The sequence below is a fragment of the Elephas maximus genome, chromosome 4, assembly GCF_024166365.1.
Source record: "Elephas maximus indicus isolate mEleMax1 chromosome 4, mEleMax1 primary haplotype, whole genome shotgun sequence".
Lineage (NCBI taxonomy): Eukaryota > Metazoa > Chordata > Mammalia > Proboscidea > Elephantidae > Elephas > Elephas maximus.
The window spans coordinates 170,576,475-170,600,829 of record NC_064822.1 but is presented as its reverse complement, the minus strand read 5'-3'; the positions used below and the strand labels follow the sequence as shown (position 1 = coordinate 170,600,829).

The 24,355-nt window shown below is 40.2% G+C and overlaps 1 protein-coding gene across 1 annotated transcript in view; it reads left to right on the top strand.

The window, feature by feature from the left end:
* The window catches only part of LOC126075946 (putative tetratricopeptide repeat protein 41), a 111,969-nt gene that overhangs the window by 47,328 nt on the left and 40,286 nt on the right, over nt 1-24,355 (top strand). The window contains 4 exon segments of the mRNA XM_049884208.1: nt 1,773-2,214; nt 18,034-18,273; nt 20,016-20,214; nt 21,018-21,196. Of these exon segments, the coding sequence (XP_049740165.1) occupies nt 1,773-2,214; nt 18,034-18,273; nt 20,016-20,214; nt 21,018-21,196 (1,060 nt within the window).

Sequence of the window (24,355 nt, the reverse complement as noted above, 5' to 3'; positions counted from 1 at the left end):
CAGTTCTGCTCCCCTCTTTTGTTTTTTGAGCAGGTATTTATTGGGCACTTACTAAGTTCTTTATGTTTTATAGTTTTGTCTGCCTCATCCACACTGATTTTACACATGCCACTCCCCTTCACTGCTCGCCATCCTTAGTTTCTCCTGTTTAAAATGATACTGGACTAAGGAATCTCTTCTGCTTCTTAGATTCATTCATTACTTTGTGAAGCATTTTCTCTGAAACTTAAAGTATATGTAATTAATAAATTATGTAAGTAGTATATGTTCTTTATAGAAAATATAATAAATAAAAAGAAGAAAGTAAAAAATTAAATATCACTTGTAGTTTCACCACTGTTAAATATCTTGGTGTATAGCCTTTTTTTTTATACTGGTTTATATACTGGTGCAGGACTGGGCAATATTTCATTACATTATACATAATGTGGACACCTGTTGGCTCAGTGGTTAAGGATTTGGCTACTAACCATAAGGGTTGGCGGTTCAAATCTACCAGGTGCTCCTTGGAAATCCTCTGGGGCAGTTCTACGCTGTCCTATAGGGTCACTATGAGTCAGAATTGACTCGATGGCAATGGGTTTGGTTTTTATACATAATGTTGCTATTAGTTGGCATCAACTTGATGGCAACTAACAACAACAGCTATATTTTGTAAATATATATATGTGATTGCATACCATATTGTTTCATAACTTGTTTTTTAACTTATTACATGGTAACCATCACATATTCAACAAATAATTATTGACCACTTACTGTGAGCAAGGCACTGTAGTTAAAACAGACGTGGTCCTGACCAAGACATGGAGCTTTTAGTCTAGTGGGGAATAACAGATATTAATACAGCCCAAGCCGAAGCATCACACAAATAAGTATAAAATTGCCTCTCTGACGAGTGCTGCCAAGGGCCTTGACCTTTGGGGAAGGTCAAGTGAATGCTTCTCTTGAAGGGCTTTGGCCTGCGGGGAAGGCTTCTTGGAAGAAGGCCTCAGGTGAGTTCTGCAGGAGGAGGAGGGCCTGGCCAAGCAGTTACCGGAAGCGGTTTAGCACAGTGGTTTGGAGACTGTCACTGGAGCCAGGCCCTTGCTTTGAATCCCAGCTCTGCCATGTCCTAGCAGAATGAGTTAGGTAAGACATTCAGCCTCTCTCTGCTTCAGTTTCCTCCTCCGCCTCTACAGAGGTTGTTATGAGGATTGAATGAGTTAGGACCTGAAATACACTTTAAACAGTGCCTGGCACAGAGCAAGCAGTCAGTAAATGATAGTTGTTATTAATAGGCAAAACAGGGTGGGAAAGAGTATTCAAAGGAACGTAGAAAAGATCTTAGTAAATGTTTGTTATTTTATTTAAAAATCAAACCATTTAACTTATGATAGTGTTGCTGCTCATAATGACAATTCTTCAGCATAAAACAATGTCTTTTTCTAATAAACGGTTCAATTTGTACTTCCTTAGTTTTCCTCTGGTTGTCACCATTAGACTATTCTTCAGAAACATGCTTTTGCTACACTGTTTGCTTGTAGGGACCTCTTTTACGTGTTCACATTTGCATCAGCAAATTTGTAACATATAGGTGAGTCAATCGACTATGGTTCTATTGAGCATGAACTGGTATTTTCTCATCACCACGTAGCTAGTATCACAAGTTACATAATTATAACCCCAACCCTTACCCTATACCTACTCCTTATGTTTCACCTATCCTAAGTTTGAAGACCATCAGCAGGGTCATTTTAAAGTCTTAAAATGTCTTTGAATCTCTCCATCAGGCAAAAGATTTTTCCTGGCTGCCACGCTCACTCTCTCCCCATTGCAAATTTATCATGAGCACCGTCTCCTCCAGCCTGTCCTACAAGTCACTGTGTGCCCGCCCAGATGTGAGGACAGTGGAGCTTATTAGCACAGGAGATGAAGAAGCAAAACTAAACATCTTTAGACAGCATCTCAGCACTCCCGATAATGACCCCTTCCGACAAAGCAGACAAGCTTTGAGGAAAAAAACAAACCTGAATCCTTTAAAACTCACAATCCTAGCCAATGAATTTAAAGAATGTAGGATCTACAGAGACGAGTTTCAGTGTATCAAGGAATACTTGGAGGTGGTCTCTATTCAGGATCTCTGGGAATTGATTCTGAAACGCTGGATGGAAGACTACAGTTGGACTATGAAAAAGAAAAAGGCACATTCAGACACCATGGATTCTGGAGAAGGTAGGCCTTGGCCATTGCTGACAGCCTCTAGTGTGAGGCCACAGAGAGAGAGACTTGCGGTGGACCTTATCCAGGGGAGGAAGGTCTAGGGATAGGGTTGCACATAAAATGCACTACACCCAGTTAAATTTGAATTTCAGATAAAGAACAGATAATTTTTGAGTATAAGTTTGTCGCAATATTTGGGATATACTTATACTAAAAATTAATATATTGTTTATCTGAAATTCAGATTTAACTGGGAGTTCTGTATTTTTTTATTATTATTTTTACTGTGCTTTAAGTGAAAGTTTACAGTTCAAGTCAGTTTCTTACCCCAAAATTTATATACATATTGTTATGCAACCCTAGTTGCTCTCCCTGTAATGTGACAGCACACTCCTTTCCACCCTGTGTTTCCTGTGTCCATTCAGCCAACTCCTGTCCCCCTCTGCCTTCTCATCTCACCTCCAGACAGGAGCTGCCCATTTAGTCTCATGTATCTACTTGAGCTAAGAAGCACATTCTTCACAAGTATCATTTTATGTCTTCTAGTAAAGTCTAATCTTTGTCTGAAGAGTTGGCTTCAGGAGTGGTTTTAGTTTTGGGCTAACAGAGAGTGCAGGGGCCATGTCTTCTGGAGTCCCTCCAGTCTCAATCAGACTATTAAGGCTGGTTTTTTTTACTAGAATTTGAGCTCTGCACCCTACTTTTCTCCTGCTTCGTCAGGGACTCTCTGTTGTGTTCCCTGTCAGGGCGGTCATTGGTGGAAGCCAGGCACAATCTAGTTCTGGTCTCAGGCTGATGGAGTCTCTGGTTTATGTGTCCCTTTCTGTCTCTTGGGCTTATATTTTCCTTGTGTCTTTGGTGTTCTTCATTCTCCTTTGCTCCAGGTGGGTCATGACCAATTGATGCATCTTAGATGGCCACCTGCTAGCTTTTAAGACCCCAGACACCACTCACCAAAGTGGGATGCAGAACACTTTCTTAAACTTTTTTATGCCAGTTGACCTAGATGTCCCCTGAAACCATGGTCCCCAGACCTCCTTGCCTGCTACTTTGTCCCTCAAAGTGTTTGGTTATATTCAGGAAACTTCTTAGCTTTTGAATTAATACAGTTGTGCTGACTTCCCCTGTGTTGTGTGTTGTCCTTCTCTTCACCTAAGATAATTCTTGTCTACTATCTAGTTTTATCTAGTTAGTGAATTCCCCTCTCCCTCCCTTCCCTCCCTCATAACCATCAAGGAATGTTTTCTTCTGTGTTTAAACCTTTTCTTGAGTTCTTATAATAGTGGTCTCGTACAATATTTGTTCTTTTGTGACTGACTAAAAAAAAATTTTTTTTTTTTTAATTTCACTCAGCATAATGCCTTCCAGATTCGTCCATGTTATGAGATGTTTCAAGGATTCATCATTGTTCTTTATCATTGCATAGTATTCCATCAGGTGAATATATCATAATTTGTTTATTTATTCATCCACTGATGGACACCTAGGTTGTTTCCATCTTTTCGCTATTGTGAACAGTGCTGCAATGAACATGGGTGTGCATATATCTATTAGTGTGATGGCTCTTATTTCTCTAGGATATATTACAAAGAATGGGATTGCTGTATCTTATGGTAGTTCTATTTCTAGCTTTTTAAGGAAGCACCAAATAGATTTCCAGAGTGGTTGTACCATTTTACATTCCCACCAGCAGTATATAAGTGTTCCAGTCTCTCCACAACCTCTCCAACATTTATTATTTTATGCTTTTTTGGATTAATGCTAGTGTTCTTGGGGTGAGATGCTATCTCACTGTAGTTTTGATTTGCACTTCTCTAATGGCTAATGATTATGAGTATTTCTTCATGTTATCTGTTAGCCACCCGAATGTCTTCTTTGGTGAAGAGCCTGTTCATATCCTTTGCCCGTTTTTTAATTGGGTTGTCTTTTTGTTGTTGAGGTTTTGCAGTATCTTGTAGATTTAAGAGATTAGATGCTGATTGGATTTGCCATAGCCAAAATTTTTTTTTCCAGTCTGTAGATTGTCTTCTTTTTTGGCAAAGTCTTTTGATGAGCATAAGTGTTCGATTTTTAGGAGCTCCCAGTTATCTAGTTTCTATTCTTGTGTTTGTGCATTGTTAGTAATGGTTTGTATTCTGTTTATGCCAGGTATTAGGGCTCCTAGGGGAGTTCTTTATTTTTATTTGTTAAATCTGGCAACTCTATCTAGGGAGCTTGTGTGCTGACTATAAATAGAACTCTGTTAGGCACAAGTTTGAATCACATTTCTCAGGGGCTTAAGAAATGAGTATTTATTTTATTTTTTTTCTTTCTGAATTTTATTTTGTTGTTGTTGAGAATATACACAGCAAAACACACCAACTCAACCATTTCTACATGTACAATTCAGTGACATTGATTACATTCTTCAAGTTGTACAACCATCCTCACCCTCCTTATGTGAGTTGTTCCTCCCCCGTAAACATAAACTCACTGGCCCCTACGTTCCTATCTAATCTTTCTGGTTGCTGTTGTCAATTTGGTCCCACATAGATAATTCTTAAAACAGCATAATGCTCAAGGCAGACAATTTTTACTAGTTGAACTAAACTATAGTTTTAAGATGACTTCAAGATATACTTTTGGTAAGGTTTAAAGTTACCTCAGGGCAACAGTTTTAGTTCATCCAGCCTCCATGGCTCCAGAAAGTCTAGAGACCAAGAGAATTTGAAATTCTGTCCAATATTTCCCCTGGTTTGATCGGGTATCTTCTCTGGAATCTTTGATCAAACGGTAGCCAGGCACCACCCAGTTCTTTTGGTCTCATCATAAAGGAGGAAGTGGTTCATGGAGACAGTTAGACACACATTCCATGTTGTTGTTGTTGTTAGGTGTTGTTGAGTCAGTTCCAACCCATAGTACCCTGTGTACTATAGAATGAAACACTGCCAACCCCTGCACCATCCTTACACACATTGCTGTGCTTAAGTCCAATGTTTCAGCCACTGTGTCAATCTATCTCCTTGAGGGTCTTCCTCACTTTCACTGACCCTCTGCTTCACCAGGCATGATGTCTTTCTCCAGGGACTGGTCCCTCCTGATAACACATCCAAAGTACATGAGATGAAGTCTCACCATCTTCACTTCTAAGGAGCTTTCTGGCTGTACTTTTTCCAAAACAGACTTGTTTGTTCTCTGGCAGCCCATGGCATATTCAATATTCTTTGCCAACACCATAACTCAAAGGCATTAATTCTTTGATCTTCCTTATTCATCGTCCAGCTTTCGAATGCGTATGAGGGGATTGAAAATACCATGGCTTGGGTTGGGTGTGCCTTAATCCTCAAAGTGACATCTTTACTTTTCAACACTTTAAAAAGTGGTCTTTTGTGGCAGATTTGCCCAATGGAATATGTCATTTGATTTCTTGACTGCTGTTTCCATGAACGTTGATTGTGTATTCAAGTAAAATGAAATCCTCGACAACTTCAATATTTTCTCTGTTTATCATGATGTTGCTTATTGGTCCAGCTGTGAGGAGTTTTGTTTTCTTTATGCTGAGGTGTAATGCATACTGAAGGCTATAATTTTTGATCTTCATCATTAAATGATTCAAGTCCTTTTTGCTTTCAGCAAGCAAGGTTGTGTCATCTGCATATCGCAGATGGTTAATGAGTCTTCCTCCAATCCTGATACCACCTTCTTCTTCATGCAGTCCAATTTCTCGGATTATTTGCTCAGCATACAATAATGAATAAGTATTATGAATGTGATGTAGTAAGTATGGTGAGAGGATACAACCCTGATGAACACCTTTTCTGACTAAATAATCTGAGAAGCTGGGCTATATGAAGAAGAAGGTGGTATCAGGATTGGAGGAAGACTCATTAACCATCTGCGATATGCAGAATACACATTCTATATCCTCCTCCTTCCTGACTCTCCTTCTTTCTCTGTTGCTCCAGGTGAATAGAGACCAATTGTTGTGTCTTAGATGCCCACTTGCAAGCTTTTAAGACCCCAGATACTACACAATGAACTAGGAGGTAGAACAGAAGCACTAAACACGTTATTAGGCCATTTAAATGGGATGTCCCATGAAACCATGATCCTAAACCTCCAAACCAAGGAACCAAATCCCATAAGGTGTTTGGTTGTACATACACATCCTCAGCAGCTACAGTTTTGTTGTTGTTGTTATTGTTGTAAATATATCACACAACTTTTGCCAATTCAGCTTTTTACAGGTATAGAACTTATTGACAGCAATTATAATAATCGGCTGTGCAACCTTACCCTTACAATCAATGTGATTTTTCCATCATGGTAAACCTCCTTTTCCCCCTCCTTCCCACCCCTGGTAACCACTAATAAACTTTGTTCTCTATATATTTGCCTTTTCTTTTTTTTTTGTATAAGTGAGGTCATACAATATTTCTCCTTTTGTGATTGGCTTATTTCACTCAGCATAATGTCTTCAAGCTCCATCCATACTGTATCATGTATCAAGAATTCATTTCTCCTACTGCTTGAGTAGTATATACGTATTACATTTTGTTTACCCATTCATCTGTTGATGGACACTTGTTTCTACCTTTTGGCTATTGTGAATTGAATAGTGCTGCAATGAACATTGGTGTGCACGTCTCTTTTTGAGTCACTGCTTTCAAGGCCTTTGGGTGTATACCTGGGAATGGAATTGCTGTATCATGTGGTAGTTCTATTTTTAGATTTTTGAGGAATTGCCACAGTGTTTTCCACAATGGCTGTTCCATTTTGCATTCCTACCAGCAGTGGATAAATGTTCCAATTTTCCCACACCCTAGCCTACATTTGTTAATTTTTCTTTTTCATCTTAGCGATCCTAGTGGGAGTGAAATGGTATCTCATTGTGGTTTTGATTTGCATCTTTCTGATGACTTATGATGTTGAGTATCTTTTCATGTGTTTGGTGGTCATTTGGATGTCTTCTTTGGTGAAATGTTTATTCAAGTCCTTTGCCTATTTTATGATTGGGTTATTTGTCTTTTTGTTAAATTGTCAAAGCTTTATATATATATTGGTTATTAGATTCCTATCAGGTATATTGTTTCTGGAAACCCTGGTGGTGTAGTGGCTAAGTGCTATGGCTGCTAACCAGATGGTCGGCAGTTCAAATCCACCAGGCATTCCTTGGGAACTCTATGGTGCCGTTCTACTCTGACCTATAGGGTTGCTATGAGTTGGAATTGACTTGACGGCAGTGGGTTGGTTTTTTTTGTTATATTGCTTCTGAAGATATTCTCCCAGTCAGTAGCTTGTCTTTTCATTATTTTGGTAAATTCTTTGGATGAACGAAAGTATTTAATTTTTAGGAGGTCCCATTTATTTGTCTTTTGCTGTTTGTGCTTTTTAAAAAAATTATATTAAATAATCCATTGTTAAAAGCTAGTCCTGACAGTCTTGCCCCCGCTTGTTCATCTAAGAATTTTATGGTTTTAGTTTGCACATTTAGGTCCTTAATCGATTTTGAATTAGTTTTTTTGTATGGTGCAAGGCATAGATCCTGTTTCATTTTTCTGCATGTGTAAATCCAGTTTTCCCAGCACCATTTATTGAAGAGTCTCTTCTTTCCCCTTCTTTCCTCATCGAATGGGCTTACCACGTTTGTCAAAAACGAGTTGACCACAGATGTGTAGGTTTATTTCTGGACTCTCAATTCTATTCCATTTGTCTCTGTGTCTGCTGTTATACAAGCACCAGGCTGTTTTGATCACAGGAGCTGTATAGTATGTTTTAAAATCAGGAAGTGTAAATCCTCCTACTTTATTTTTCTCCTTCAACATAGTTTTAGCTGTTTGGGGCCTCTTTGCATTCCACATAAAGCTGAGAATTTTTTTTTCTATTTCTGTAAAGAAAGCTGTTGGAATTTTGATTGGGATTGTGTTAAGTCTGTAGATCGCTTTGGGTAATATCGATATCTTAACAATATTAAGTCTTCCAATCCATAAACGTGGAAGATCTTTCAATTTATTTAAGACTTCTTTAATCTCTTTTAGTAGTGTTTTATAGTTTTCACTGTGTAAGTCCTTCATGTTCCTGGTTAGACTTATTCCTAGGTATTGTATTCTCTTAGATGCTATTTTAAGTGGAATTGTTTTCCTAATTTCCCTTTCACATTTCTCATTGCTAGTGTGTAGAAAACCAACTGATTTTTGTTTGTTGACCTTGTACCCTGCAACTTTGCTAAATTCCTTTATTAGCTCTAGAAGTTTTCTTGTGGACTCTTTGGGACTTTCTATATATAGGATCATATCATCTGCTAATAGAGATAATTTTACTTCTCCTTTTCCAATCTGGGTACCTTTTATTTCTTTTTCTTGTCTTATTGTTCTGGCTAGTAATTCTAATACTGAATAGAAGTGGTGAGAGTGAGCACTCTTTGTCAAGTTCCCAATTTCAAAGGGAAACCTCTCAGTCTTTCTTCATTAAGTATAATGTTAGCTGTTGGCTTTTCATATATGCCCTGAATCATATTGAGGAATTTCCCTTCTATGCCAGTTGTCTTTAGGGTTTTCATCAATAAAGGGTGTTGGATTTTTATCAGATGCTTTTTCTGCATCCATAGAGATGATCATGTGGTTCTTTTCCTTTGTTCTATTGATGTGGTATATGACGCTGATTGATTTTCTAGTGTTGAACCATCCCTGCATATCTGGAATAAATCTCACTTTGTCATGGTGTATGGCTCTTAATATGCTGTTAGATTCTGTTTGAGTATACATATTCTCAACAAAATACTCATATTCATAACAAAATATTCCTAAGAGATACTGGCCTGTAGTTTTCTTTTCTTGATGTCTTTTTCTGGTTTAGGTATCAGGGTTATGTTTGCTTCATAGAATGAATTAAGGAATATTCCTTCATTCTCTATCTTTTGGAAGACTTTAAACAGTATTGGTGTCAATTCTTCTCTAAATGTTTGGTAAAATTCCCCAGCGAAGCCATCTGGTCCAGAACTTTTTTTGTTGGAAGATTTTTGATTAGTGATTCAATCTCTTCACTTGTTATGTGTGTTGAGACTTTCTATTTCCTCTTGAGCCACTTTGGGTACGTTGTGTGCTTCTAACAATTTGTTTATTTCTTCTACATTATCCAGTTTGTTGCCATACAGTTGTTTGTCATATTCTTTCATAATTCTATCTGACTCATTTGTTTCTATCAAGTCAGTTGTTATATCCCCTTTCATTTTATATTTTGGTTATTCACATCTTTTCTATTCTTTGTCAGTCTAGCTAAGGTTTGTCAATTTTATTGATCTTTTCAAAGAACCAACTTCTGGTTTTAGTGATTTTCTATATTGTTTTTCTGCTTTTGATTTTATTTATTTATGCTCTGATCTTTGTTATTTCCTTTCTTCTGGTAGGTTTAGGCTTAGTTTGCTTTTCTCTTTCTAGTTCCTGGAGTTGTCAAGTTAGGCTGTTAATTTGAGATCTTTTTTTTTTTTTAATTTATTTATTGTGCTTTAAGTTAAAGTTTACAAATCAAGTCAGTCTCTCATACAAAAACTTATATACACCTTGCTATGTACTCCTAGCTGCCCTCCCCTAATGAGACAGCACATTTTTTCTCTCTACCATGTATTCCCCGTGTCCATTCAACCAGGTCCTGTCCCCCTCTGTCTTCTCATCTTGCCTCCAGACAGGAGCTGCCCACATAGTTTCATGTGTCTACTTGAGCCAAGAACCTCATTTCTCACCAGTATCATTTTCTGTCTTATAGTCCAGTCCAATCCCTGTCTAAAGAGTTGGCTTTGGGAAAGGTTCCCATCTTGGGCTAACAGGAGGTCTGGGGACCATGACCTCCAGGATCCTTCTAGTCTCAGCCAGACCATTAAGTCTGGTCTTTTTATGAGAATTTGAGGTCTGCATCCTACTGTTCTCCTGCTTCATCAGGGATTCCCTGTTGTGTTCACTGTCAGGGCAATCATTGGTTGTAGCTGGGTACCGTCTAGTTCTTCTGGTCTCAGGCCGATGTAGCTTCTGGTTTATGTGGCCCTTTCTGTCTCTTGGGCTCTTTGGTGTCCTTCATTCTCCTTTGCTCCAGGTGGGTTGAGACCAATTGATGCATCTTAGATGGCTGCTTGCTAGCATTTAAGACCCCAGATGCCACTCACCAAAGTGGGATACAGAACGTTTTCTTAATACATTTTGCTATGACAATTGACCTAGATGTCCCCTAAAACCATGGTCCCCAGACTCCCGCCCCTGCTACACTGGCCTTTGAAGCATTTGGTTGTATTCAGGAAACTTCTTTGCTTTTGGTTTAGTCCAGTTGTGAAGACCTCTCCTGTATTGTGTGTTGTCTTTCCCTTCAACTAAAATAGTTTTGTCTACTGTTTAGTGAATATCCCTCTCTCTCCCTCCCTCCTCACCTTTGTACCCATCAAAGAATATTTTCTTCTGTGTTTAAACTGTTTCTTGAGTTCTTATCATAGTGGTCTCATACAATAGTTGTCCTTTTGCAACCGACTAATTTTACTCAGCATAATGCCTTCTAGACTCCTCCATTGTTATTAATTTTTTTGTAGTATTCCATTATGTAAATATACCATAATTTATTTACCCTTTCATCTGTTGATGGGCACCTTAGTTACGCCCATCTTTTTACTATTGTAAACAGTGCTGCAATGAACATGGGTGTGCATATATCTGTTTTTGTGAAGGCTGTTATTTCTCTAGGATATATTCCAAGAAGTGGGATTGCTGGATTGTATGGTAGGTCTATTTCTAGCTTTTTAAGGAAGTGCCAAATCAATTTCCAAAGTAGTTGTACCATTTTACATTCCCACCAGCAGTGTACAAGTGTTCCAGTCTCTCCACAACCTGTCCAACATTTATTATTTTGTATTTTTTGGATTAGAGATCTTTTTTTTTTTATGTAAGTATTTATTGCTGTAAGTTTCCCTCTGAGTACTATCTTTGATGCATTCTGTAAGTTTTGGTATATTGTGCTTTCATTTTCATTTGACTCTAAGGAATTTGTGATTTCTTCTTTAACCATTGGTAGTTTAATAGTGTGTTAATTTCCATATGTTTATGTATTTTCCAGGTTTCTTTCTGTTATTGGTTTCTAGCTTCACTCTATTGTGGTCAGAGAAAATACTTTGCACTTCAGTCTTTTTAAATTTATTGGGACTTGCTTTGTGACCTAAAATATGGTCCATCTTGAATAATGAGCCATGTGCCCTGGAGTAGAATGTATATTGTGCTGTTTTTGGGTGGAGAGTTCTATATATGTCTGTTAAGTCTATTTGGTTTATATAATGTCATTCAGGTCCTCTGTTTCCTTGTTGATATTCTTTCTAGATGTTCTGTTCAGTATTGAAAGTGGTGTATTGAAGTCTCCAACTATTATTGTAGTACTATCTATTTCTCCCTTCCGTTCTGTCACTGTTTGGTGTATATATTTAGGTGCCCTGATGTTGAGTGCACATATATTTATGATTGTTAAATCTTCTTGATTATTTGGGAAGTGTTTCACTCTTTTGTACATAGGGTTGCTATGAGTCGGAACCAAATCGATAGCACCTAACAACAACAATGTCCGTCTTTATCTCTTCTGACAGATTTTGTCTTAAAGTCTACTTTCTCTGAAATTAAGATTGCCATCCCATGTCTCTTTTGGTTATTATTTGCATGGAATATTTTTTTCCATCTTTTCACTTTCAACCTATTTGTGTCCTTAGGTTTAAGATGTGTCTCTTGTAAATAGCATATAGTTGGATCATATTTTTTATACATTCTGCCACTCTTTGCCTTTTGATTGGAGCACTTAGTCCCTTTACATTCACTGTAATTACTAATAAGAAGGACTTCTTCCATTTTGTTATTTGTTTTTTGTGTGTCTTAAGCCTTATTTGTCTTTGTCCTTTAGTACTGCTTGCTTTTGTGTTTTGTTAGTTTATTGCAATAAGCCTTTTTGGTTCTCTGCTCTTTTCCTTTTGTGTATTTTTTAAAAATGTTTTCTTAGTGGTTTCTATGAATATTAAATTTAACAGCTTTTTTTTTTTTTTTATAACATTCTAGGGTAAGTTGGCACCAACTTAACTTCAATAACATATAAGAAATTCTATATACCATTCCTCCACCCTCTTTCTTGTTATCAACAATTATGTTGTTATCACTAAATATGTCTTTATATTTCATGTGCCCTTTAACATAGTTTTATCCTTGCCTTTTATACATTTGTTATTAAAAAACATGAAGGACAAAACATTTAGAATTATCAAGCATGAATACCTTATTAGTAGCCCTTATACTTGAACATGCATTTTTCTTTATTAGGGATCTTTCTTTTTATGTATAGCTTTGAGTGACTCTCTAATGTGTTTTCTCTTCCATCTGTACAACTCCCATTAGTATTTTTTGCAGAGCTGGTCTGGTAGATGTGAACTGTCTCCACTTCTGTTTGTCTGGAAATGTTTTAATTTCACCCTCATTCTCGAAGGATAGTTTCACTGGGTATAGTATTCTTGGTTGACAGATTTTTTTTCGTTCAGCACTTTAAATATATCATTCCATTGCCTTCTGGCCTCCAATGTTTCTGAAGAAAAATCAGCATTTAATCTTATCAGGGGTCCTTTGTATGTGACTGTTTGCTTCTCTTTCACTGCTTTCAGGATTCTCTCTTTATCTTTAATTTTTGGGAGCCTTATGATGATTTTTTTTTAACTATGATATGTCTTGGTATAGATCTCTTTGGGTTACCTTGCTTGGGGTTCTTTGAGCTTCTTGGATTTGTAGATTCATGTCCTTCGTTAGATTGGGGAAATGTTCTGTAATTATTTCTTCAAATATTCTTTCTGTCCCTTTCTCTCTTACCTCCTTCTGGAATTCCCTTGATACATATATTAGGTCTCTTGTTGTTGTCCCATAATTCCATTAAGCTGTGCTTAGCCTCCTTGTGCCTCCATTCTTGTTGCTCTTCAGCGTCTGTCATTTTAACTATCTTGTCCTCTAACTCACTGATTTTTCTTCTGCGTGATTAAATCTGTTGGTAAGTTCTTCTATTGTGTTTCTTATTTCAGTAATTTTATCTCTTTTTTTTAGATCCTCATTTTGTTCTTGCATTGTTTATTTCTTTTAAGCTCTTTTTCTGTGTTTTCCTTTAGTTCTTTAATGATGTTTAATGTTGTATTATATTCTTCTTTTTTTTTTTTCATCATTTGGTCATCCCTTTCATTCCCTTTATCATGTTCATTTGGATCGACCATTGATTTTCTGTTCTTTTTGTGTCTTGTTATTTTTTGTTGGAGCATTGGCATTTTTGAGGGTGTTAACTTTCTCAGTTTTCCTCAGTGGTTGGTATTTTTCCCCACACTTCTTTCTGCAAAAACTCTAAGGTGGGCAGACCCTTCAGCCTTTGCTTACCATTTCCTCTCCCTCTCTGTGATAGTGCCTTCTCCTCCCTGGTTTAATTAGGATTTGATAGTTCCAGATCTTGTTTTTCAACTTTCAACCTCTCTCAAACACACCAGAGAACACGCTGTAGTCAGTCTGTCCACCAGTGGGCACCACCACACGGAAGAGATGTTGTGTACTAATCAATCTGTCTGCGAGGGAGCACAGTTCCATCTCTCTGGTTATTACTCCCTTCCCTTCTCTGTTTCTGCAATCATGTTTTTAGTTGGAAAACCCACACCCAGCGAGCCCCTTTCGGGGCTAAGTGTCACCCTCTGGTTTTGCCTGAGCTTTCCTTCCCTGCTCTGTGGGGACTGCTTATATATGAGCTGGCATTCAGGGGAAGCAGAGGCAGACTTTCCTCCATTTCAGAAGGAGGTGGGGCCAGCATTCCCCAGAAATACCTCTGAGAGATCTGTTTTGTTAGTTTCAGAGTCTCAGTGGCCCTGCGGTGATTGGGGGAGCAGTCTCCACTTAGGTAACCTACCTCCTGACTCCATTGTAGGGAACCTTCTATAGGAGTTTGTATCAGTCCAGCAGCCAACAGTTACTGGTTGGGGATGGGGTAGTCACACTCTGAATGGACTCCTGGGAGGTCTGCTTTGTTGCTATCAGAGCCCGCCCCGTAGTGTGTTGGCTGTGATTATAGCCTCCATGCAAGATACCTGCTTCCTAGCACACAGCAGCCTTAGTCAGCAGTCCTCAGCACTGACTGCAAGGGGGATCAGGCAGACCCAAACTGATCCCCAGGGAGATCTGTCCTATTGGTTTCAGAGGTCAGATCTATGGGGTGTACAGGGAGGCAGGTTGAATGCTGACTATGGAAGCAGACTCTACTGCAGGGCCCTTCTGTTGCAATTCACAGCAGGCTTGCAGGTGATAGTGTCCTGGGGTGGGGGGGAGCTGTCATGTGCCAAACTGACCTCCAGGGAGGTCTGCCTTCTTACTGTCAGAGCTCTTCCTGTACTGTGTTGGCTGTGGGCATAGTCTCCACTAAAGATGCCTACTTCTTAGCACATAGCAGCCTGTTAGCAGTCCTCAGTTCCCTCTGAAAGGGGGAGCAAACAGACCTAATCTGAGTCCCCAGGAAGTCTGTCCTGTTGGTTTCAGAAGCTTGAGATATTGGGTGTGCAGGGAGGCCAGCAGATTGTTGACTGTGAGAACAGACTCCACTGCACGAGCCTTCTGTAGCAATTCACAGTAGGCTTGCAAATGGACCACCAGGGAGGTCTGCTTTGTTGATTTTAGGGCAGAAGCTTGGGGTCCTGTCTCTGTACAGGAAGGGATGGTGGTGGTTAGGGAAACTGGCTCTCTTTCTGGGGCTACTACCCCAGTTCACAGCAGCTGGCAGCCCAAGTGCCTGGGCGCAGGGCAGGGATGGTGGGAAAAGTGATTTTCTTACCTCATGTGACTTGTTGATTTGCTGATTCTTGCCTGTCTCCAGTTCCCTGCTGCTTTTTTGTGCTCCCCAATTCAGTGTCCCTCACAGCTGAGCAGCTTCCTTATTGTATTTCTTGTATTTGTGGGGGAGTGTTGTAACGGTGGTTTGTTTATGCTGCCATCTTCCCAGAATCCTGTGGGCCTTTATTATTTTCATGACTCAATTCAATCTCTTTTGAGCCTACAGGACTGCTGAGAGCAGAAATCTAATCCAGTCAATTCAGATTAAATCCATCAGTTTAATTTGTTTTCAGTCAATTCAGAATTTTTTCAGTCAACCAAGGATTTGTGCCCTTCTCCTGTCTCTGTTGAGTTCAGCCTTGCGGCTGGGTGTCCTTGATTATCATCTGTTCCTGCTGTCTTCCACTGAGGTGGACATGGCCGTAGATGGTCCTCAGACATTGGTGTCCTTTGTTTTTGGCATCTTCTGGGATGCCTGAGGAGCCCTGATGGAGCAGTGGTTATACAGCTCAGCTGCTAACCAAAAGGCTGGCAGTTCAAATCCACCAGGCGCTCCTTGGAAACCCTATGGGGCAGTTTTACTCTGATCTATAGGTTTGCTATGAGTTGGAATCAACTCGGTAATGGGTTTGGGTTTTTTGGTTTTAGGATGACTGTGTTCCCATTTGTTTGGGGGACATATGCTGCCATTCTGCTATTTCATTCCTTCATTCTAACAGTGAGGAGGCCCCTCTCCTTAGCTAACTTCTTTTTTCTTCTTGAGCCTACAGTCCTCCTGTAGATATTTGACCTTCTGACAGGGAATGTTGGCTGCTCAGGCCCTCTAGGACTTGATATTCTTTATACCCTCTTCTCTCCTGTTGCCCTGGTGGCATTGGGAAATCTGCAAGGCTGCTGTCTCCCAAGCTTCCAACGGAAGCAGAGCTCAGGCCCTCTCTACTGTTGGTTCCCAGGTGCTTTTGGTGGGTCAATCTCTCCCTGCTAAAAGCTAGCCTGGGCTCAGGGGAGTGCACAGGCCCCTTCTCAGAAACCCATGTGAGACTCTCTATTGCTCTCTTCTCTGGTTCTTTACTCCCTTTCTCAGCTCAGCAAATTTTCTTTTCTCTCTGGGTGGGAAAAACTTCCCTTTAGATCATCCTGTAATTGCCTGGGTGTGCTGTCTGTGGCAAAAAATTCATTCCATGATACTTAACAGTAAGGCTTTTAGACTCGAAGTTTTTTCTCTCAGGCCACTGTCTCTGCTATAAGCTTCAAAATTCTGTTTTGAAGCTTGAGTTCTTCTCACTGTATTTCTGCTATAACAATCCTTTCTTAAGGGAAGTGAATTTAGAATAAGCAGGGGTGTCGGGGAGGATGGGAAGAGAGAAACTGAAAATACATGGAATGAAAAACACATTGATTGATACTTTAACATATTGTCCTGCCCCATTTTTCACTCTAACAAGTTTGCGTCTCTGCAAAGAGAATTGACTTTAAATTTAGTGAGCCCCTCCTCCTACCCCAAGGAGGTAGAAATAAGGTTTCTGTGTCCCCAGAAGAGTCATTCAGGCAAAGCAGACCACAGCTATGCCAACCCACCTGCCCAAGATTGAGTAGGAAAGCCTGCTCGACTGGGTAGGAAAGCCTGCGTCCTTTCCGAGTAGGGACTGCTCCTTCTCCCAGGCAACTGTCCCCCTCCCAGCCCTCTCTGCTTTAACCTCCCCCTGCACTCCCCCAACCCACTGAGGCCCAGGGAGCCCAGCCACAGGTACAGGAAGAGTTCAGTTAAAGAGGACAAACATCAGAAAACGCTTGTATGGCTGGAGCTGATTAGCTACTTTTGCTTAAAGATTGCAGGTAATTTGGGCCCAGTCCCCAGTCCTAGCATGTTGTTGTTGTTGGCTGCCATCAAGGTGGCTCCCAATTTACGATTATCCCATACACAACAGAATAAAACACTGCCCAGCCCTGCACCATCCCTGTGATTGGTTGTGGATCAGATAGTTGTGATCCATAGGGTTTTGACTGACTGATTTTTAGAAGTGGATTTACAGACCTTTTTTCCTAGTCCATGTTAGTCTGGAAGCTCCACTGAATCCTGTTCAGCATCATAGCAACACGCAAGCCTCCACTGACAAACAGGTGGTGGCTGTGTATAAGGTGCACTGGCCAGGAATTGAACTCGAGTCTCCTGCGTGGAAAACAAAAAATTGACTCAACAGCAACTGGTTTGTTTGTTTGTTTTTCTCCTGTATGGAAGAAGAGAATTCTACCATTGACCCACCCATGCTGTGCCAAATCCTAGCATAGGAAATAAATTTAGACTGGTAGACCATGTCTTAAGGGTGTGTTTGTAGTTGATCATAAAGCCAATGGAAAATCTAACTATGGCGGACAAGCCTAAGTGCCAGGGAGAAGTGAAGAGTTAGCTCAAGGGGTGTATGTGAATATGTGCAGGAATGCAATCATAGAAACTCACTCATAGGCACAAATATAAATTTGGTGTTTGGAAACTTCAGTAAAGACTATTAAGGAGCCCTGGTGGCGCAGTGGTTAAGAGTTTGGCTGCTAACCAAAAGGTCAGCAGTTCGAATCCACCAGCTGCTCCTTGGAAACCCTATGGGGTAGTTCTGCTCTGTGCTATAGGGTTGCCTGAGTTGGAATCAACTTGACGGCAATGGGTAAGCAGACATACCAAATGTAATAATCAGCAAGATTGTCAGTTTGTAACCATATTTCATGATGTATTAGTTGTGACAATATTGCTGATAACTTAATGGTTAAGAGTATTGTCTCAAGAGCCAGGTTGTCTGGGGTCAAATCCCAGCTCTGCACTTACTAGCTGTGTGACCTTGGGCACATTATTTAACTTCTCTGTCATTCATTTTCCTCATTTGTGAGACCGGGGCAGTTATAGTACCTACCTATAGCATTACTGAAAGAAATAAGTTGGTTAATCATATAAAGCATTTGGAATGATAACTGGCACATGTCAGCTGTTATTTTCATTATCATCATGTTGTCTCCATAGGGCTAGATGGCTGGGTGGCCGACGCTCTGTGCTTATTAAGCATCTCGCATTGTGGGTTGGCCGAGGATGAGATACTCCAGCTTTTGGACATGCTGGGCTACAGGAATCATTACCAAGTGACCCCGTTACACTGGGCTGCTTTCCGCAATGCCACCAAAGAGTGGATCCAGGAGAAGCCCAACAGCCTCCTGTGTTTTCGGCACCAGTCCCTGAGAAACGCTGTGGAGCACAAGCTTCTTGGTAAGGCTTGAATCTGTGAAAATACCTGCTGGCTAAAGGGAAGGTAAGAGTCACATACACGGGGCAGGCTGTAGCTGGGATTTCTCACGTCAAACTGAATCTATAAACATGTAGGAAAATGGTTGTATACATTAGGAATTGTACTTGGCTGTGAGTAACAAAGACCTGATTTCAACAGCTTAACGCTCCAGGGTTTATTCTCACATTAGTAGACTTCTCAAGGCAGGCAGCCCATGCTGTCTCATGCTGACTAATGGTGACTTCAAGTACAATGGAGCAAAACGTTGCCCAGTCCTGTACCATCTACATGATCCTTGTTGTGTTGGAGTCCATTGTCATAGCCACTGTGTATTTTGTGTGCTTTCCAAACTAAGGGGTTCATCTGCCAGCAATATTCTGAAAATATTCTGTTGTGATCCATAGGGTTTTTGTTGGCCTTTCTTTCTAATCTGTCTTAGTTTGGAAGCTCTTGAAGCCTGTCCACCCTAAGTAAACCTACTGGTATTTGAAATATCAGTGGCATAACTTTCAGCAACACAGTAACATGCCAGCCACTACAATACAACAAACTAACAGATGGGTGGTGGTTAGACCAGACAGTATGGAGTTTTTCCAAATGTGTGGATGACCTGGAAATCATTTCAGTGGAAATGCAAAATAGCTATTTGAACAATGGGCTTCCAATCTGATATAGTCCTTATGAATAGCTGGGCTTGGTGTGCCACCCAGATGTGTGTTCCATTCATTTTGCAAGAAAAATTGTCAAGCAGAAAATTGAAAACAGTTCTATTTTAGTTTTTGAGGAACTTGTTTCTGGGTTGTATGAGCTACTGAAATCATTTCTCTTTGGTAATAAAAACATAGTAATCTTGGCTACAACATTCAATTTGCTGTCAGTTGCCTCTTGGCCTATATAAGATTCAGGCAGTGAATTAACTTCTCCAAAAGCACACTCTCAAATATTGGGAAGTGCTTATTTAAGTGGAAACTATGGTGTATATTTAAAATAGAAAAGTAGGTTACAAATATTTCCAGGGAGAAGGGGAAAGGAGAATAACATACATGATGAAAAATCAGCATGCTCACAGCTTCTCAAATTTTAGGTCAGTGCTTTTAAATAAAACTAATTCTTTGGTAAATTCAGACTGGTTTATAAGAAGATACATTTTCATTTGGAAATGGCTGTGGTAGCTGTAGGGTTTGGAGAGCTTTGGTAGAGATACTTTTACATATAAAAACATATCATGCCTAGTAAAATATTCTGATTTCATAGACCTAAGACGTCACTGATTGTAAGACGCACCTTTATTTGACATACTGCTAAAAAAAATAAAAAGAGCCTCAAAATAAAAAAAAAAGAGAGAGAGAGCAAAGATACATTCTTAACACTCCAGTTTTTTTCCAAGCTACCTTGAATTTTATCAACTCTAATGGCCAAGGAATTCCTGGGTGGTGCAAAAAGGTTAAGTGCTGACTCCTAGCAGAAAGGTGGGTGGCTCAGACCCACCCAGAGGCGCCTTGGAAGACAGGCCTGGCGATCTGCTTCTGGAAGGTCACAGCCTTGAAAACCCTGTGGAATACAGTTCTACTCTGCATACATGGGGTCGCTATGGGTTGGAACTGACTCAACAGCAACTAAAAACAACAATTACTGCAAAAAAAACTTAAAAATCTTTTTTTCTATAATGTTTTCATATACCAAAAAGTCAGTTGTGTTAAACTGTAATTTGATTTTCAAATAGGTGTAATCACACCTGTCAGAGAAAGCAGTCCACATATGTTTCAGAACTCAACGAATCACAAGAAAACACATTTTCACCAAGTCTTGGTTAGATACTTCCAGCGGCAAACTGCTTTCTGGAGAGTATATCAAGAATTGCCGTGGCATATGAAGATGAGCGGCTGCTGGGAGGGTTTGTGCAGCTTTGTCTCCAGTCCTAAGTAAGTCTCACGTATTTTGTATCATTGCATTTGTGCTGCATTTAGAGAGCCACGGCTCCCTTGAGCAAGATGCATTCATTCATTTATTAATTCAACCACCCATTCATTCATTCCAATGGGAACATCGTCTGCAGCTGGTGGATCCTCAGGCTACTCCATTTGATCTGTCTGGCTCTGTAAGGTGTACTTTTTCCCTCTTCACTCCATGTGGATTCCCTTCAAAGTTAAGTGGTATTCCAGAGAGACAAGGACTTCTAGATGGGCAAAGATAAAAGGCTGGCCATGTTCTCCTGCTAAATCCTCCTACCTTCTTCTCTCCCTTTCCCTCTCCTCTTCCCCCTCTCTTCTTCCTTTCCTTCCTCCTCTGTATTCATTCTGCAATCATCTATTGGTGGCTCACTTTGTCTCTGACACTGTGCTAGGCCCTGGGGATATAGAGGGGAATAAGGTACAGCCCCAAGCCCTTAGGTGCTTTCCATCTCATAGGGACAATGTGGAGCCAGAGGGTTACCATACATGGTGATAAATGCTATATGAGAGCAATGCCAGCCCAGAAGAGGGAGGGCCTGGCTATGCCTGTCAGACCTAGGGAGGCTGCCTGGTAGAGGGGGCGTCCTGGGCAGATGGGTTCAACTGGGTTTGACTGCAGAAGAGTGAAAAGCTCACGCTCAGGTGGTGACCTGGCAAAGTCATGTCAGTTAAGGAATTTATGAAGAGGCTAGCGAAATGTGGTCTGTAGAAGAACTGCTTCCTTCCAGGCGTGACATACTAAAATGACTTCTATTGCTACATTGTGTTACCAGCATCACAGACTTTCTGTCAAAAATTAGAAGTCCAAGCTTCTGGACAAGGCTGCACCTCCTCCACTACTGGAATGTATTAGCGGAAGCCGGATGTGATGTCTCGGAGGTCTATTTGCTCTCAGTGGCCAGGATTAAAGCAGATCAGTGCCATAAAGCCAGGAAGAGATGTACGCTCTCAGGTACAATGAGTAATAATGTTTCCAGTGGTCCGTTTTGCTGGGATAGATGGTGGCCGAAAGTTACTGTTCTTCTGTTTCCTCATCTAATTCTGATCAATCCAGCAGACCTTTCTGATTACTTCTTCCCATTATTTGCGTGTGTGTGTGTGTAGTGAAATATATATATATATATACAATGAAATGCCATTTCAACCATTTTCAAAATCTCCCCACAATTTAAACCAACAATTTCTGAGGATAACAAATTGGGAGAAATTTTAATTTTGAAATGGCTCCTCTTTCTTTTCTTGCTGTTGCTGTTTTCCAAGGATCTGTCTTTAGCCTTCTTTTCTCTATACTTTCTCATGGATTAACACTTTACTTTTTTGTCTGTATTTCCAGCCTTGACCTTCTTTTCAAGTAGCAGGGTTCATGCCCCATTTCCTGAGAGCTACTAATAGCATTGTATTTTGTCTTAGTTACCTAGTGCTGCTATAACAGAAATAGCACAAGCAGATGGCTTTAACAAAGAGAAATTTATTCTCTCAGAGTTTAGGAGGCTAGGTGTCCAAATTCAGGGTGTCAGCTCCAGGAGAATGCTTTCTCTCTCTGTCCGCTCTGGGAGAAGGTCCTTGCCACCAATCTTCCCCTGGTCTAGGAGCTTCTCAGCACAGGGACCCTGGGTCCAAAGGACATGCTCTGCTCCTGGCTCTTCTTGCTTGGTGGTAATGAGGTCTCTCTCCTCTCTGCTCAATTCTCACCTTTATATCTCAGAAGAAATTGACTCAAGATACAACCTAATCCTGTAGATCGAGTCTTGCTTCATTAACATAACTGCCTCTAATCCTGCCTCCTTAATATCATAGAAGTTAGAATTTACAACACATAAGATAATCACATCAGATCACAAAATGGTGGAAAACCATATAATACTGGGAATCGTGGCCTAGCCAAGTTGACACACATTTTTGGGGGACATAATTCAATCCACAACAGAATCCCTGGATAGTCTAAATGGTTTATGCACTCAGCTGCTAACTGAAAGGTTGGAGATTTGAGTCTACGCAGAGGTGCCTCGGAAGAAAGGCCTGGCACTCTACTTCTGGAAAAATTAGCCACTGAGAACCCTATGGAGCACAGTTCTGCTCTGATACACATGGGGTCACCATGAGTTGGCATCAGCTATGTAGCAACATTAAAAGAAAAAAAAACTAACAGCATTATTGCTTGCTCATCAGCTTTCCTGAGTGACCAGTTGACACTTCAGATTAACTAGATCCCAAACCTAAATTTTGCAGGTCATTGACATGCTGTTTAAATGGCTTGAGTTTGATTGTAGCAGTTTTGGTTAATATTCCTTTCCTTTGTTTTCCATAAATAGGCCCCTTTACTACTCTCATCCTGTATTTCCTGAATTATTAAACAGAGTAATAACCTTTCTTTCAGCAAATATTAACTGAGCACCTTCTTGGCGCTGTGGGCTCTGCTAGACCCTCCATGGCTCCAGAAAGTCTGGAGTCCATGAGAATTTGAAATTCTGTTCTGCATTTTCCCCTTTTTGATCAGGCTTCTTCTATAGACTCTTTGATCAAAACGTTCAGTAAATGGTAGTCAGGCACCATCCAGTTCTTCTGGTTTCATGGCAAAGAAGGCAATTAGCCACACATTCCATAAAAATATCCCCCTCCTTTTCCTGACTCTCCTTCCTCTGTTGCTCTAGGCAAAGAGAGACTAATTGTCATGTCTTGGATGATGGCTGCTTGCAAGCTTTAAGGCCCAAGGCACTAGGCAACAAATTAGGAGGTAGAACAGAAGCACTAAACAAGTTATTAGGCCAATTAATTGGGATGTCCCACAAAACCATGACCCCAAACCTCCAAACCAAGGAACGACATCTCATGAGGTTTTTGGTTGCACCCAAGTAGCCTCAGCTGCTACTCTTTCTTTTTGTTTTTTTCATTGTTGTAAATATACCTATCACACAACTTTTGCCAATTCAACTTTTTACAGATATACAACTGATTGATAGCTATTACAATTATTGGCTGTACAATCCTACCTTTCTTCAATTCAGTTTTTTCTATCACCATTAACACCCCCCTTCCCACTTCTCTCCCACTGCAGGTAACCACTAATAAACTTTGGTCTCTGTATATTTGCGTTTTCTTGTCTTTTTATATAAGTGAGGTCATACAATATTTGTCCTTTTGTGATTGACTTATCTCATTTAGCATAATCTTGGTGGCGAAGTGGTTAAGCATTCGGCTGCTAACTGAAAGGTCACTGGTTCAGAACCACTAGCTGCCCTGAAGGAGAAAGATGTGGCAGTCTGCGTCCATAAAGATTACAGCCTTAGAAACCCTTGGGGCAGTTCTACTCTGTCCTATAGGGCTGCAATGAGTCGGAATCAACATGTCAGAAACTGGTTTGGTTTTTTGTTGGATAATGTCTTCAAGCTTCATCCACATTGTAGCATGGATCAAGACTTTGTTTCTCCTACTGGCTGAGTAGTATTCCATTATATGTATGTACCCCATTTTGCTTATCTATTCATCTGTTGATGGGCATTTTTGTTGTTTCCACCTTTTTGCTATTGTGAATACTGCTGCAATGAACATTGGTGTACAAATCTCTTTGTCTCTGCTTCAAGTTTTGTGGGTATATACCTAGGAGTGGAATTGCTGGATCATATGGCAGTTCTATTTTTAGTTTTTGAGGAAACCCCACACTGTTTTCCACAATGACTTTACCTTTATTTTTATTGTTGTTGTTAGTTGTCACCTCTGACTTATGGTGACCTTATGTGTAACAGAACAAAACAGTGCCTGGTCCTGTGCCTTCTTCATGATCTTTGGTATGTCTGAGTGCCTTTGGTATGTTTGGGGCTCATCTTCCAGCACTATATTGGACAGTATTCTGTTGTGATCCATGAGGTTTTCATTGGCTTATTTTTGGAAGTAGATCACCAGGCCTTTCTTAGCCTGTTTTAGTCTGGAAGCTCCACTGGAACCTGTCCACCATGGGTGACCCAGCTGTATTTGAAATACTGTTGGCATAACTTCCAGCATCGTAGCAACATGTAAGCTACCACAGTATGACAAACTGACAGACAGGTGGTAGTTATTATTATGACCATGTATAATTTGTGTAATTCTGAAATTTTTCTGATCCACTAATCCT